The sequence below is a fragment of the Oreochromis aureus genome, linkage group 7 (genome assembly GCF_013358895.1).
Source record: "Oreochromis aureus strain Israel breed Guangdong linkage group 7, ZZ_aureus, whole genome shotgun sequence".
Taxonomy (NCBI): Eukaryota; Metazoa; Chordata; class Actinopteri; order Cichliformes; family Cichlidae; genus Oreochromis; species Oreochromis aureus.
The window spans coordinates 54772991-54788807 of record NC_052948.1 but is presented as its reverse complement, the minus strand read 5'-3'; the positions used below and the strand labels follow the sequence as shown (position 1 = coordinate 54788807).

General features: G+C 37.8%; 1 protein-coding gene across 14 annotated transcripts; it reads right to left on the bottom strand.

Moving 5' to 3' along the window:
* Window positions 1–939: 939 nt before the first annotated feature.
* marveld2a (MARVEL domain containing 2a) lies at window positions 940–14075 on the bottom strand. Of its 14 annotated transcripts, XM_039615605.1 has the most exons (11): window positions 13962–14056; window positions 13014–13049; window positions 12699–12764; window positions 12460–12551; window positions 10571–11539; window positions 9143–9363; window positions 7998–8033; window positions 7709–7872; window positions 6718–6889; window positions 6110–6160; window positions 940–2984 (listed from the first exon to the last, which is right to left on the bottom strand). In XM_039615605.1, exons 5-11 carry the CDS (start codon window positions 11520–11522, stop codon window positions 2865–2867), a joined length of 1716 nt encoding a protein of 571 aa, XP_039471539.1. In that variant the 5' UTR covers window positions 11523–11539; window positions 12460–12551; window positions 12699–12764; window positions 13014–13049; window positions 13962–14056; the 3' UTR covers window positions 940–2864. The 14 variants fall into 14 exon arrangements, with proteins under 14 accessions (XP_039471539.1, XP_039471537.1, XP_039471543.1 ...); XM_039615603.1 differs by having other exon boundaries at window positions 12460–12764; XM_039615609.1 differs by lacking the exon at window positions 12460–12551.
* Between the last annotated feature and the right edge of the window lie 1742 nt (window positions 14076–15817).

The window sequence follows — 15817 nt, the reverse complement described above, 5'->3', positions numbered from 1 at the left end:
AAATACATTTTTTAAGTTGGTTGTGCATGTCTCTTACAAATGTTAAACCAATGTATTTTAACAAACGTCTCCAACAACTTAAATGCAAACCTATTTCGCCTGGCAAAGAAGGAAGCTAATATGAGTGACATTAAAAAGAAGTTCGCCAATCTTTGAGTGTCACTCCAACAAACGTATCCCTCGTACACAAGTAAGCAAGAGAAGACTAATTAACACGAACTGAATAAAATTATAAAAAACAAGTTTAAATGTTTTTTCTGAGCTTTGATTTGTTAACGTTCGCACATAACCCAATGCAAAATGTTTTTAATAATGGTAAATGGACTGGTTCTTATATAGCGATTTTCTGCTCAAAACACTTGACACAACTCTCCTCATTCACATCAGAGCTTTTGTCAATCTGACAGTTACACACATGGACGCACCTTGTCTATGGATATTTGGCATGCAGAGAGGAGGAGATGGGATCGAACCACCAACGTTCTCATTGGTAGGTGACCAGTTGTTGACCTACCTAATTGGTTACATATGTAACTTTAGAGTCAGGATTTTCATGTTATGATTAAGTCCAGATTTTGCATCAACTAATATTTTTACTATTAATTAAAGAATTGTCTTATTTTTGTCTACAAAATGGTTTTTTAAGTTAATACTACATCTAAAGCAACAGCTTCTTTAATATTCGAATATTTAAAACAGTATTTCAATGGGCTCATTTGCACTATAAAAGTCCAAAAGCCAGAAAAAGTATTACTGGGAAAGCAACTCAAAAGATAAAATTTGTTTAATCAGTTGATTACTCAGTCACTTCTTTCATCTCTCATCCAGCCTTTTGTCTTCTTTGGTGTTCTTGCCCATCAATATTTTGATAAGTTTTATTACTTTTTGCCACAAAGCAAAATGGCTGGCTGCTGATTAACAAAGAATAGAACTACACCGTCGTGCAATAAGCAGAACTGTATTTGGGGAACAGAAAGCATGAAATTATGAAAAATTATGGACATTTACAGCAATAAAGAGTAACAAAAAGCTTGGAAAATATTTTCTGTTCAGTGAAAAGGTTCACATTGTGATAGAGCAAATAAATTGAGATTTTTAGGCAGTTACGTGACTATAATGTACAAAATGTGTTTTTTTCACTCAAAGTCTGTGCAAGTTGCATCCAAAGTACACATAGCAAACAGCTAAAATTCTACCAGCTGACATCCTTATTTTCAGATTCAGACGCCACAACATAAAAATGTATCCTAATTGCCCCTTGGGGATAAATAAAGACTCTCTGATTCTGATTCTGAAAATGTGCACTTAAAATAATCATAAGAGGAAAAAAAGAGCTACATAAACAGTGGTTTTCATGAGGTTAAAAGTAAGAAAACACAAATTACGCAGACAACTGACAAAAAAACAACAGGTTAAACCCTGACAGAAATAATGCAGCATTATCACTAATTATACACAGACATTCACTTGAAACTATTGTCAGATATGAAATTAAATGGACAGCCTCAGCTACATTTTTTAGTCACAGCATCACACACACATATTATGTATATTTATTCATTTTAAATTAGAATTTTTTGGTTTGCATTCAATCAAATTATAAAGCTACAGCAAAGTGACAGCCAGCTTAAAGGGTGTTACATAGACAGAACTGTGGTCTGGCTGGGCAGAGGGGTATTTGGGGTTTTTATTAAAGTTAGGGATTTATTAAAGTTAGCCGTGCTATTTAGCCTACTTCCTTAATATCCAGCTAAGCTAATCACCCAAATTTAAGAATGTAGCCAGTTGGCTTAGCTTAATCCACAGTCACAGAGGTCTAGGGAATGGTGAGCACTCATATAGCAATCACTGGCACCAGTGCTAGTGAAAAATGTGAGACTAATTGGCATGGGTCATGAAGATTGCTGGCAGTCACTGTGAAATCAACTGCTAAAGAATTATTCACTAAGGACTAATGACATTTTAATGACACACTGGCAACCTCCATTCACTAGGGAAAAGTGTACACTCTTCAACCGGTTGGAAAATAGTTGCTAGACATTGCTGACAATTGTTAGCATGACATTGGTTGCATAAGGGTATATGGTGCAGCACCAGAAACCTTGCAATTGCTTCAGTTGCTAGCAGGGATCTAAGTGTGCTAGTAGTTTACATTGAAGACGCTAACTTGTCTGCAATCACTCACAAAACGACTCACTAAGCAGTAGCAAACCAGAATGTAGAATGTAGAATCTATTTACTTAACACACTGTATACACCCTTTTTGCACATGCTCTACTTTCTTATTCAGATATATACATATATATATATTGTATATTTCTTACTTTGTGTATTGTCTGTCTTTGTTACTGTTTGTACTGGAGCACTGTAACCAAAATAATTTGCCCTAGGAATCAATAAAGTATTCTAATTCTGATTAGTGACACCTAGCAACAGCCAGCAACTTCCAGCAAACCAGTCACTAAGTGGTTAGGGAATACACATTCTTTTTTGGTGACCGGACTCTGGACCGCGTAACCAAGGATTTAGGTAACTGAATACACCAGTGAGATAACATTTTAATCTAACTCCCCCTTACAAAATGAAATAAGGTATTAAAGATGAAACATTGTGGTCATTTGCTTTGGACTTCAAGGCTTTAAGAAACCCCACATTCAAAAGAGAAACTGTTGACAGATGTGTTTTCTTCCAGATATTGTCGCTGAACAGATTTCAAAAGGCAGGGAAAGCTTGATAAGCTCATGGTTTTGACTGCATTCAACATCAACTTGCAACATCAAGTGCTCATTTTTAGCACTGGTGATGTAGAGATGGCGACAGCAGTTCAGTATTTGTGCTGCAGTACAGGAATTTCTCAGAGGTTTTCAGCTGTAGCCGTCATTCCACTCCATGACTTTATCATATTCTTGGATCTTCTGTTTGATGTGTGATAGCTTGTTCTTCAGATACTCACAACGCTCTTTCTTTTCTAGGAAAGTGGGATCCTGTAAAGGTAAGGCAGAAACAGCGATCAGATTATAGTCTACTGTTCTTTAACCACCAAAAGACAAAGCCAAATGATAAACTCCTAAATCTGACATTGCTGTCCATTAAAAACATTGTGCCATGCTGTTGCAATAGGCAACATGTTGCTTCATTACAACACTGTGGTTTTCGATGACTCTATCCCAAATACTCAACACAACAATAACAACATTCTAAAATTACACAATATCCGTGGAGATTAGTAGACCTTTTCATAACAGACCTTTTGACTTGTGAATGCAAAAAAAGCACATGTGGAATTAATGATTGCTGAAGTTACAATAAACTATGTCAGTGGATCCTCTCCCAAAAGGAATCCGGCCAGCATTAACACCTGATACATTACAGCAGATACAGCAAATCTCTTACATTTTGATTATAAATTTGACAGGTTATCATATCCCAGTGACCATTGAAACTAAAGTTAATTTAGCGTCAAAATAACTGAACAAAAAAAATTAGTTGCAGAGGGTCACTTTTTGAAAGAATGATAAGAATCCTGTGCTTTTCCTGCAAACCCATGTCAAAATATCTATTTTTTTTGTTTTAAAAAAGGTCTTCTGTCTACAGCTTTTAGCTCACTTTTGTTTCTCTGGACTTTTTTCCAGCTGTATTTGACATAGAAAGAGCTTCCAGTCTTTTTTCTGAGGTATATGCACAGGACCTTTGTCGACCTTTAGCCCTTCAAAGCTCCGTTAAACCTGATCATTTATGGAGCAATGAAAAATATGGAAGAGCAATAAAAGATATGTCGGTAAAAATGACAACATGTTTAATCAATAAAGGCTTTATAAAGGTATAAAAAATTACCCAGTATAAAAAAGTATCAGAGGTAGGGATGGGTACCGGTGTCCGGTAGTAACCAGACCGAAAAGCAGCGCACATTTCGGTGCTTTATTTCGGTGCTTTTTTTTTCCTGAGCCAATTCTAGCCAATCATTTTACGTTTCCGAGGATAGTAGGCGGGGCCAGGTACGTACGTTCTTTTAGAGCAGAGCTACAGATTGAAAATCCCCAAGGCGAAGCGGTCAAAAGTCTGGCTGTACTTCACAGCAAAAAATGCAAACTCAGCAGCCTGCAACAAGTGCTTTAAGCTGATACTGTGATACTGTCAAAGGAGGTAACACCTCAAATCTGATGAAACACCTGGCGACGCATAGCGGGTTTTTTTTTAAGCCGAGAAATGCGCCGTGTTTGATAGCTTGCTGCGAGACCTCACACCGAGCACATCTACTGCGGGTGTGGTGCCTGTTATCGGACCCGGAGTTAGCAACATCCCCCAAGAACCCGAAGAGTAGAGTCCTGGCCCCTAGCCCTGCCAGTGTAGCAGAAATGATGACGGATGATGATGGCAGCAGCAGCCGTTCTTCTCTGCGCGAGTTGCTTCATGTTGTTCGTGTGTAATTAACGTTGAGTACGCTAACCACATTATTACATTAATGCATGTAAGGTGAACTAGCAAACACCGTGGTAGTTACATGCGGCTGTCTTCTTGTTTGATGGCAGATACTCCCTTCACCCTGGCCAAAAAGGCTAAAATGACCAAAGAAAAAGTGGAAAACAGTTAAACATGAGAGGTTTTTGGACAAAGTTTGTGTTTTTTCCATTGTTTAAGCACTGCTTCCAGCCAAGAGTGAAACCATATATGCCCTATAGCTGCAGAAAAGGCTAACATTGTTATCTTTTACAAAAAAAAAGCTAAACACGAGAGGTTTTGGACAAAGTTTGTGTTTTTTCCATTGTTTAAGCACTGCTTCCAGCCAAGAGTGAAACCATATATGCCCTATAGCTGCAGAAAAGGCTAACATTGTTATCTTTTTACAAAAAAAAACAGCTAAACACGAGAGGTTTTTGGACAAAGTTTGTGTTTTTTCCATTGTTTAAGCACTGCTTCCAGCCAAGAGTGAAACCATATATGCCCTATAGCTGCAGAAAAGGCTAACATTGTTATCTTTTTACAAAAAAAACAGCTAAACACGAGAGGTTTTTGGACAAAGTTTGTGTTTTTTCCATTGTTTAAGCACTGCTTCCAGCCAAGAGTGATACCATATATGCCCTATAGCTGCAGAAAAGGCTAACATTGTTATCTTTTTATAAAAAAAAACAGCTGAACATGAGAGCTTTTTGGACCAATTTTGTGTTCTCCGTTCTTTAAGCACCGGTTTGAGCACCGTTTAAGCACCGGCACCGTTTCAAAAGTACCGGTTTGGCACCGGTATCGGATAAAACCTAAACGATACCCATCCCTAATCAGAGGGCTGTGGACCTGAGAACATTTCCATTCAGTTTAATTAGACTTTATTTATATAGCACCTAATCAATAAAAAGGCACCTCAAGGTGCTTCATAAAAACCCTACAATGTAAGAATGAAAACCCTGGAGAAAACAAAAAAGGCACATAGCAGCAGTGGGAAGGAAAGATTGCCTACATGTTGCAACTGTTTGCAACTGTTTGCAACATGTAGGCAACATGTAGGCTAACAGTTGCACCAGGGGGCAGTGTCACAAACAAACAGTCTTTGTCATGCAATCCTTGTTGATGATCTGTGATGTTTTCTTTGGGTTTTTTATTTTTTTGCTCCTCCCTTGTTCATGATAAACATTGCTGTTGCACAGTTTCCTTTTCTGGCCAAATGGCCAATCTGCATACTTTCAAAGAAAGGAAAAGCCTTTTATGGTAATTTAATTATTATGGAAAGTTTTGGGTCACTATCCTGCTAAAAGACCCATCTATGACTATGGTTCATAACCAGATTTCAAAGCACATAGCTGCTCCCCATGTAGGTTAAGCCATCACCATTAGCAGAAAGTGGACAGGTGTGCTTTCTACACATGATGAGTTCAGATCAATATTCAATATTCAGATTCAATATTTAGTTCACTCAGTGACAATGAAATCAATTTGTAACTTCTGTAATGTGTTTTTATGGATTTTTTTGGTCGCTAATCCGTCTCTTCTCCATTAAAATGAAACTAACAAGAAGTAGAGACTGTTTATACTTTTGTAAGTGAAGAAAATCACAAATTTAGTAGGGAAATAATTATTTGCCCCATTGTATAAAACAGTAACAAGACAATAAGCTCACATTTTTCTTCCTTTGGTACTCCTGGAGGATTCTGTTAATGCGATCCACCTCCTACAAGAACAGAAAGAGAGGCAGAGTTAACTCAAACACTGAAACTCAGTATGAAAATGAGTTGCAGTGACGCAGTACCAGCAGCTCTCTGATGAGAGTGAGGAATTTTAGGGTGGAGGGGAAATACAGAGGGAACTGGAAGTCCAAACAGGGGAAGTTATGGGATGAGGAAATGAGGTACAATTTCAAAACAAAAAGACAGAGTGTAATATTCCAAACATGCAATCATGGGTTTGCTTGTTTTAGTTTAGCTTTTACAGTTTAAAATGTTTAATTTTAGTTTCATTTTATTAGTTTCAGTGTAACCTATTAGTGCCTTTTATTTTTAAAATAATTACTGTATTTATGCCAAATGCAACAGGCAAAATTTAAGGGAGTCAATGTAGATATAACAGTACAAACAGAACTTTTTGAGGGTGGCTAACTCAGTCTTGTAGACATCTAAACACATCCAAAAAGGCCTCATTAGGTAGTTTAAGCTTAATGTGAAGCTGCGCTGAGCAAAGCAACATCAGTTCTTGTTAAATGAAATATAAGAGGTCTATATAAGCAATCACCATCTGGTTGGTAGGGTGCTGAGGTAAACTGCGCATCATAGCGTCCATTTCATCAAACTTCTTGAGGGTTGCCTGCACCTCTGAGTGGAGCTCTTTGTACTCTGCATACTGATCGTTAAACACGGCCCGGTACTGGTCCCGCTCCTCATCTGACCGGATCACTGGGTACTTACTGTAGGAAACAGGAATACAAAGAGCACAGTTTTAATGTCACAAGATGTTTTGTCTTTTCCTAAGCATATTTAAGTTATACATGGCGATAGTGGAGATAAAGATCCAATATGCTGTCAAAATTGTGTTTATGAATAAAACAGATTTATAATACTTGCAAGTACCACCTATTGTATTTATTTACTATTTATTTATTTCATTAAATGAAATAAGTATTTTTTTGTCTGAAATACGAGAAATATTTAAAGTTTCATAAGTGTTTAAAAAAATGGTAAATAGTTAGACAAATTAGAAAAGCTTTTAATATGTGGTTTATTTTCATGGAGTTTTAATTGCCTTGTATATCTATGTAAGTGTATGTGTGTATATTGGTTTATCAGTTTTCTTTGTACCTTTCTGTGAAAGGTGAAACTTCAGTGTTAAACAAAAATTGCTGTTCGGTTGCTGGAGGACAAGATGTGGTGGACAAACTGATATTCATCTACTACTGAAACACCTATATTACAAATAATACACTTCAAGGTACCTGACAAAATGATTGCCACTTTATATTAAAACCATTTGCTAGTTGAGTTTCAGTATGTTTGACTTTGTAAAAGCAAAATCAGTGCAAACAAAAAAGAAAACTCACAGAAGACATTTACTATTAGATATGTTTATGTGTGTGCAGGTGTGATTTTCCCTCGTCTTCTGTGATGTCTAACTGAGCCTTTTTATTTAACAATTTTAGTTGAAAGTAACAACTGCAGATTGACTGTGTACTGTATCTACTTTTGTTTGACTCTCTTGACTTTTTTTATATTTTCTAGGTAACACTTACGCAATGTAGTCTGGCACTATAACAGGTTTAGGAATGTGCCCCGAAGGTATAGCTCCCTGCAAAACCTTTGCAGGAATTGCTTTTGGTGCAGTATGGATGGGAACCACTGAAGAGCCCTGGACCTGTTCTGGAATTCTGGGAGCAGGAGCAGAATCTGTTACCATCTGCAGAGACACAACAACATGTTTACTGGATTACTGTAATACTTACAGAGAAATCATCAAACAAGATTTTATTCTTTCTGCATTCCATCTTTAATGTGTTAAGTCTTTTCTTACAGAATCCTTACCAATGACTGCACAGCTCGTATGTTTGATGGCTGCATCTGCACACGTAAGATATATAAAAATATAATTCATTAACATGTGATTTATATTTTTTACATCCCTATGTTTTACTTTGGAGCTGCCATTAAACCCTACAATAACAATAGGAGTTTGTAAATTTTGTTTTTGCTCTGTTATTTTTAAAACGTTGTCTTGTGTGAGCTCATTTACTGAGCTCACACAAGAGCTTACACAAAGTAAGTCTTGCTTACTTTTCATTACTGAGCTCATTTGTCTTGAATTGATGCCAAATATGTTTATTTTATTTTTATATAAACCCCTCAAATGGACCACAAGCCCACTGGCTTAGTGTGAAAAGCAGGACTATACATCCAGCACACATGTATTTAACCCTCATTCAGGGTTTTGCAAGCAAGGATACTAAAGCTACAACTATGAGCTAGCTAATCTGTACTATTAGCCAACTGTTGCCATTAGCCATTATAAAAATACCATAAAGAAACTTAAAAATAATTAATAACCAATTAAACTATATTAATACCTATTTGTCTGATATCCTTCCACTTGTAAACAATAATTATGGAAGGCTTAATTGTTCTTTGCTACGTGTGAACAATGTTAACTTAGGCGCTTACTCACAAATGACTTAAGAAATAAACTCCCTGGTGTCTCCCTCTCTCTTATCACCCACTATATGCGTACAGAGTACCTACACAAACTGTTCCTCACAATTAAAATTTCAGTAGGTTAACAGTGCTTCCAATTTTAGTGCATAACTAGGCAAAATGACTAGTGTAGTTATGACCAGTGGCATAAATCATCTCCTTTAACTCTCCGAATTAAAAAAGGTCACTTGCATGTTGCACAATTAATAAAAGAGAAAGAAGACAAGGCAAAACTAGACTGAACTTTGTGTACACCTTTTGGCAACACATGCGCAGGACTGGCAGACCCCACCCACTCACTCCCCTGGAGCTTGTGTGCAAATTATGTGGTTTGTTGTTGCAGTGCAGTCTGCGTCTGCATGTGTGGACATGTTTGAGACTGTTTTTAAGTTATCAAAGTGAAGAAGAACTCTTGACTGAATGTAAGGAATCCCTAGACCCAATTTCATAAAACAGAGCAAACCTAAACAAAGCAAGCTCACCTCCTGGCCGTACCTCTCCCGGTATTTACGTGCAGCTTCATGTCTCCACAGCTTGAGGCACACAATGGCTCCAATCAGATACACAAGCATTGTGACAAAGAGGAAGATAATGGCAGCAATCTGGCCTGCTTCCGTTCTGCAGAACGCTCCGTTAATACCATTGTTGAACACTGGGTAGGAGCAGAGCCCTCCACGATTTGTGTCTCGAACATAGACAATACCTGGGGAATAAAAATATTCTATTATGTATGCAGTTCAAAAACTGATTTAAAAAGAGACTGAATATTTAATTCATTTTAATTTTAAAATCATTACATTATACCACCAGACAAAGTTATGCACTGGAATTACCTCAGTTTTACCTGAATCTATTTTTTTTTACTTGATACTTCAATCCCACTGCAATACTGTATTTCTAAGCGCACCAAATTAATCAGAGTTGTAGTTAATATTAACATATCTGACTTCTTTATATTTGCAATTCAGTGTTTGGTTCTATAGAGAGTATGAGAAGTATATGACATGACCCAGAACCCCAAATCACAGTCTTTATAGCCTTAGATAAAATAGTCTGCTTCTCTTTCCTTTGTCAATTTTCACACACCCTTGAGTTAGTGATTAACTCAGACTGGCTCCACATATATATTAAGAACCAAGTTGTCATTAACCCAAGTATACATAATAGCTTCACTTCAACCTTGCTACAATGGCAAAGTAGTTTAACTGAAAATTGTTTTCTCTTTTACATTTTTAACTGCATTCCACCAATAACTGGGTTTGAAATACAGGACTTGCCTGTTAATGAGTTTTCTATCATGCATCATAACCTCTTAAGCTTTAATTAAGAGGGAGTACTGTGCCAATTTCTAGCTTGATATTGTTTATTTCTGGACTCTATTAAAGAAGATCACTGTCTGCACAAAACAAGATGTTTTAGGTCCCCTGAACAACTTTCATATACTGTATATAAAAGATGAATGTAGGCATTGAAAAGTGACCCACTGACTTCTGGACTATGCATTTTGAAATTAATGCATAATTTTTAAGTCCTTAGTTGTCAAAGGAGTCTTGGGAAACTTGGTTAGCAAGCCACAGAACACACTGTAAAGAGTTCAACTTTCTTCTAATTTCAAGAGCATACAGCTGTCTGGGTAAAAATCCAAGTAACTACACCTATAATTGCTTGAACAAAATGTATCTGGTTGAGTAAAAACAAACAAAAGAGTAAAATTCCAAGATTTTAGCACGGCAGTCTATGGTGAAGTCTGGGTACTTTCTACAACCCTTGCTGTAAAGTTTTCAATGAAATTACATTGATGGTGTCTACCACGCTGAAAAAAACGATTTAAAAATATTCTTTTAAACAACAGATTCTCTGAATAATCCACTGAACTGTCTTCACTGACAAGATGCAGCTATGTTTCCTACCTGCTGCCATGTACAGCAATGCCAAGGCCAAGTTTATGATAAACTCAGTCACAGGCCACCAGGAAGAGTCCAGCAGGATGGTGCGGTAGTACATGGTCATCCCGAGCACTAACATGATCACAGTTACCACCCATGCCAGCCCTGCCACTACCAACACAAAAGGGGTTTTGGGGCCTGTGTAGTAGTAGGTCCCGTCTATGCTGCCACCATAGTAACCTGCTCCATAAGCTCCACCAGGAGACGAATATCCAAACATGTTGAACCACTCATTGTCTTTGTGGATATAAGCACAGACACAGGCAAATACACCTGCTCCCAGCAGCAGCTCCACACAGCCCAGAATCCTCAGCAGTCCAGCCCAGGACTTCATGTAGGCATAGCGCTGATGGTACTCCTGCACTCGCTCACTGTAGGTCAGACCTGTATGGTAGGTGTGCCCAGACATAGAATCATGGCCATCCCTTGCTTCCAGAAGCTCTTTCCGTGAGTTGTAGCTGCCGCCTGATCCACCATATTTATCTCGGAATGACGCAGGAAGAGAGGGGGAGTGTGGGGGGGAGCAGCGAACTCCGTCTGTTGTGCTGTTGTTATTGCTTGAAGAGGCAGGCATGGACCACGTCTTTTCACTACTGCGATTGCTTCCTCTGAAGAAGTTCTTCCATGAGTTGGGGATAAAGCGGTGGACTGGTTTGATGTCAATGGCAGGATCAGGCTCTTGATCAGCGTTGTCTTCACTTCCACTGGGGTCAAACTCAGGGCCAACAGGAGGCTGAGCAGGCAAAGGTGGAGGTGGAAGAGGGTCGGTGCTCTGAGCAAGATGAGGAGCTCTTTGCTCTCTCAGGGGCTGTAGATCATAGGAGTCTGATCGGGGTAAAGAACTGGGTACCTGGTCATAGTGGGGCGCATGGTGGACACGCTCAGTGCGTCCGTAAGAGCCTCCTCCATAGGACATGAGGATGGTGATGGTCCCTAAACGCACAGACATGTTTATAAGTTATTATAACTAAGTATTTGGTGTACTGTGAGATATATATATATATATCTATATCTATCTATCTATCTATCTATCTATCTATCTATCTATCTATCTATCTATCTATATATATATATATATATATATATATATATATATATATATATATATATATATATATATATATATGTACATACACGTACATACATATACACAAGTGCATACATACATACATATATATATACACGTACTATTTAAACAGACATGGTCCCTAACAGACAGCGCCTTCTGATCCTGTTCATTGTTAACTTCTCTTAACAGTCCATCACTGAGCAAGTCCATTAATTTTTGAGAATTGAAACATAGTTGACTGGTTGAATAAATACTCCCTAATTAAGTATTCAATGAAGTGTGATCCATCAAGTAATTATGAAGTGTGCATTTGTTTTAGCTTCATTCTTATTATCAACTTAAATAACAGAAGAAAGAAAAAAAGGAGAAAGAAAAAAGGAAGAAAAAAATCAAATTAAGTCTCAGATTGATGATGATCTCATAAATGATACTCAAGCCCAACATTCACGAGGAGGCAAAAGTACACCAAACTAAAAAAGATAAGCCCCAGAGTACCAGATGTCACCAGCGAAAACCCTCTTCATACAAAAAGCACTTGTGATTGAAGATGTTATCCAAGCGTCCTCCATGCAAGCTGAATAAAGACTGTATTTTTGTGCTGCAAACAAGTATGGAGCATGAATTCCCCTGTTGCCTCAATAAGCTATTCAGGAATGCTTTATTTACTGCAAGCTGCTGCTGCAGACAGCACAAAAATACATTCTTACTAACTAATGAGCCTTTGAAAGACAGTTTCTTATGGCAGATTTGATCTTGAGAGGTTAAAAAAAGTATGCTTGAATACCTCGTTTACACGCAGTCACTCAACACGACTTACATTGGCTTGCAGGTCAGAATGCAAACCTTGTATGACTATACAGTGTACAGATGAATCACCTGTAGAGACAGACAAGGGAAGATATGAAGATGAGTTGTAAACTCCGTGCTTTGATCAACTGTCTTATCATTTAATGCACTGTACTTAGGTTGAAGCTAAACTGGCGAAAGCTGGCAATGTTTCTCACACAAGCACATTAACCTTACCTTAGTTTGAAAGTTCAGTCTCTGCTAACCAGCTACCTCTGTTCACTCTCGCCTCTCCAGCCAAAACTAACATAAATTGAGTTGCCAGTCAGTGAGTGCCTTCCACCTGACCCTCTCACAATCAGCTGTTTTTTGTATGACCTAATTATGCTTAATGAAGCTATCAAACAATCAAAATTTTACAGTTGTACTATGAGAACTATCCAAGGTACAGGACCTTAAAGTACACTGGGGTGGACATAGCTCTAGAGTTGTCACATTACTAGAATTTCAAACTCTATACCGATAACCAGGAAATTACTTGTTATTCTATACCATTTTCAATATCACTGGGAAGATGTTGACCCCGCCCTGCAACAACAGAAGTAATGGGGAAGAAGTCACATTAACATATTAAAGTTCAACTAATTTCACCATTGTGACAATGTATAATGAAAAAGATGTAAAATAAAAAGTGTAACAGGTCCACTTTAAGCTTTCTCAGAGTATTGACCAATCAAACGTCTCCTTTGGTTCAGGCTTATCACAACTGGTCAATGCAAGGAGAAATTTTCATTTAATATAACATAAAGGGTTAATAATGAAAATAACCGTCTTATTAATTTATTTAACAGATTATTATCATCAGCCGTAGAGTACTATTTTAAATTCTAGCATGGTATTAATAGCTGGAGTAAAGGACCTGAATTCTTGAGCTGTGACTAAACTGTAGAGTAGCGGCTCACGACGAGGACTGTTAGTTCACTTTTGACTTTATCACCAGTTCGAGTCAGACAGACGCCTGCTACTGTTATTATGAAGCTGTTCCTAAGCTCTACTTGCTTTAATAACAAACAGGTAACGAGAAAACAGGATCACTTTGTAGTCCGTATCAAATGATATCACTGCGCGCATGGAAGGAGGCCTGGACCTGTGGACTTTATAGCTTGAGCTGGCACACAGCCAGGGGGTTCGGACAAGAGAACAGGTCAGCCCAATACTCTGGTCTGACACTATGTTAAGCTAATATCGTTTTCAATGTAGTTTGGAGACTGCGATATGATTTTTTTCCTCCGAACACAGCTCTTTTCACATGTTTGGCTGAGTGAACAGGAGGTAAACTTCACTCGAGGACTCAACAATGTGACTCAGCCCTCTCTTTACCGCCTACTTTTCGACATAAAAACTTTTATTCCGACACACTAACCAACTCCTTCTATTATTCTGCGAAAGACATAACTCCGCGCTCTGTGTAGTGGAACCATCGCGTTGGAGGTCGCTTACCTTATTCGCTTTCCTTCCTTTTCCCGTTCTTCTCGCTCCCATTTCAGTAACGTTAACCACAGGTTTCACTCGAAGGCAAGCACGTGACTCGCCCATCCCTTTGACGTCACTACACAGAGGAGCAGTTTACCTGGTTGGAAAAAAGAGAAGTTCAGCAGCAGCTCACCTGACACCACCACAAACTGACGCTGGCTCATTTAGATCTTCAGCCATGTAGACGCAACCACTTTAATCTGCCATGCAATATAATAATAAAGTGTCACTGCTGCTGCTGTCTGGACAATAATCAGATATATGACATAAGGTGCTTTCATTAAGGTCACTGAATACCACGCTAATAACACAACAATAACAGAGAGAACTGGTCCTAGCTGGCAGCTTTATGAACTGCGCGGAATTTGAACTGTTGCCATTTCTCCTTAGATGTACAAAGAAAAGTAAATGATCAAGGACAAAGGATGACAAAGTTCTCAAAGACAGCTAAAAAGATACGTATGACAACAGAGAGATCCAGTATACCTACACAGAGACATAATTTTCACAACGAGACAGAATGGTTGATAGAACACGTCAGTGACAAAACAACGACACAATGACACACACTTAAATGTTTATTTTATTTTATTTATTTTGTACTGTAAAATTAATATTTTGTCGAGGGGGTGGAAACCTAGAATTAAATATAGCACATTATTAATTTGTAAAGATAAAGGCGGCTTCTCTCTCACAAGTCTCCGAGATTACTACTTTGCTGCTCAACTCAAAATAGTTATACAATGGTGTGATGATACTTGTGAGGCCCAATGGAAAAAAATGGAGAATATGTGTGGGGTCATTCCAATACAATCCCTGATAGGAGATCAGAAACTGACAACAGCTTGTCAGAAAGAACTGAACCCTTTGGCATCTTTTACATTGCTTATTTGGTTTGAGTTAGTAAAAGAACTAAACCTAAGGAACCACATTTTCAAGTACTTAAGTCGGTGGCTTATGACTCTGGGTTTAAACCAAACCAAATGGATTTAAAATTTAAAAACTGGTCACATAAAGGGATTAATGGATATCGTAAAATAATGGATAAGAATGGCCTTCTAAGTTTTGAAATATTAAAAAAAAAAAGAGCTAGGAAAAAGTGACTTTTTCAGAGTCCTACAATTACAGCAATATTTGTCCTCAAAAGTGACTAAAGAAGGTTAAAATATCAATACTACAGTCTAAATATCAGGAGAGCAAATCAATATGCAAATCAACCTAATGAAATAATTAATCTGATTTTACAAACATACTTTAAGGGATGTAAATCAATAATCTCTAAACTCTACCAGAGTATATTAAAAAGTTGGGGAACATCAACAGATTATATTTAAAAAAGATGGGAGAAAGAGTTGTCCACTGTTATATCTTCTGAACAATGGGACAATATGTGTGAGACTGCTACTTAAACCTCATCTTCTGCCTACTGGCAAGAATTTAGTTGGAAAAACTTGGTATGATTTTTCATAACACCAAAACAACAAACGGGGGGAAATTCCTCATGCTGGAGGAGCTGTGGGAAACTATTGCAAACCATACCAACATATTCTGGTCTTGTCGAAAACTCTCTAAATTTTGGGGAGATGTCAAAGATAGAATAGACTATAGGCTTTAAATCAAAACAACGGTCCGTCATAACATTTTATTTAGGAGACTTACCCGAAGAATTAATTAATTAATGTACTGACCCCACTGTTCTGGATGACTGGTTGAGCGTTGTTGAGGAGATTCATAAAATGGAAAAACTTACCTTTTGGTTAAGGTTGCAAGCTAATATTTATACCACAAGATGGGACAAGTGGTTGAAATCTATCCGAAATTAG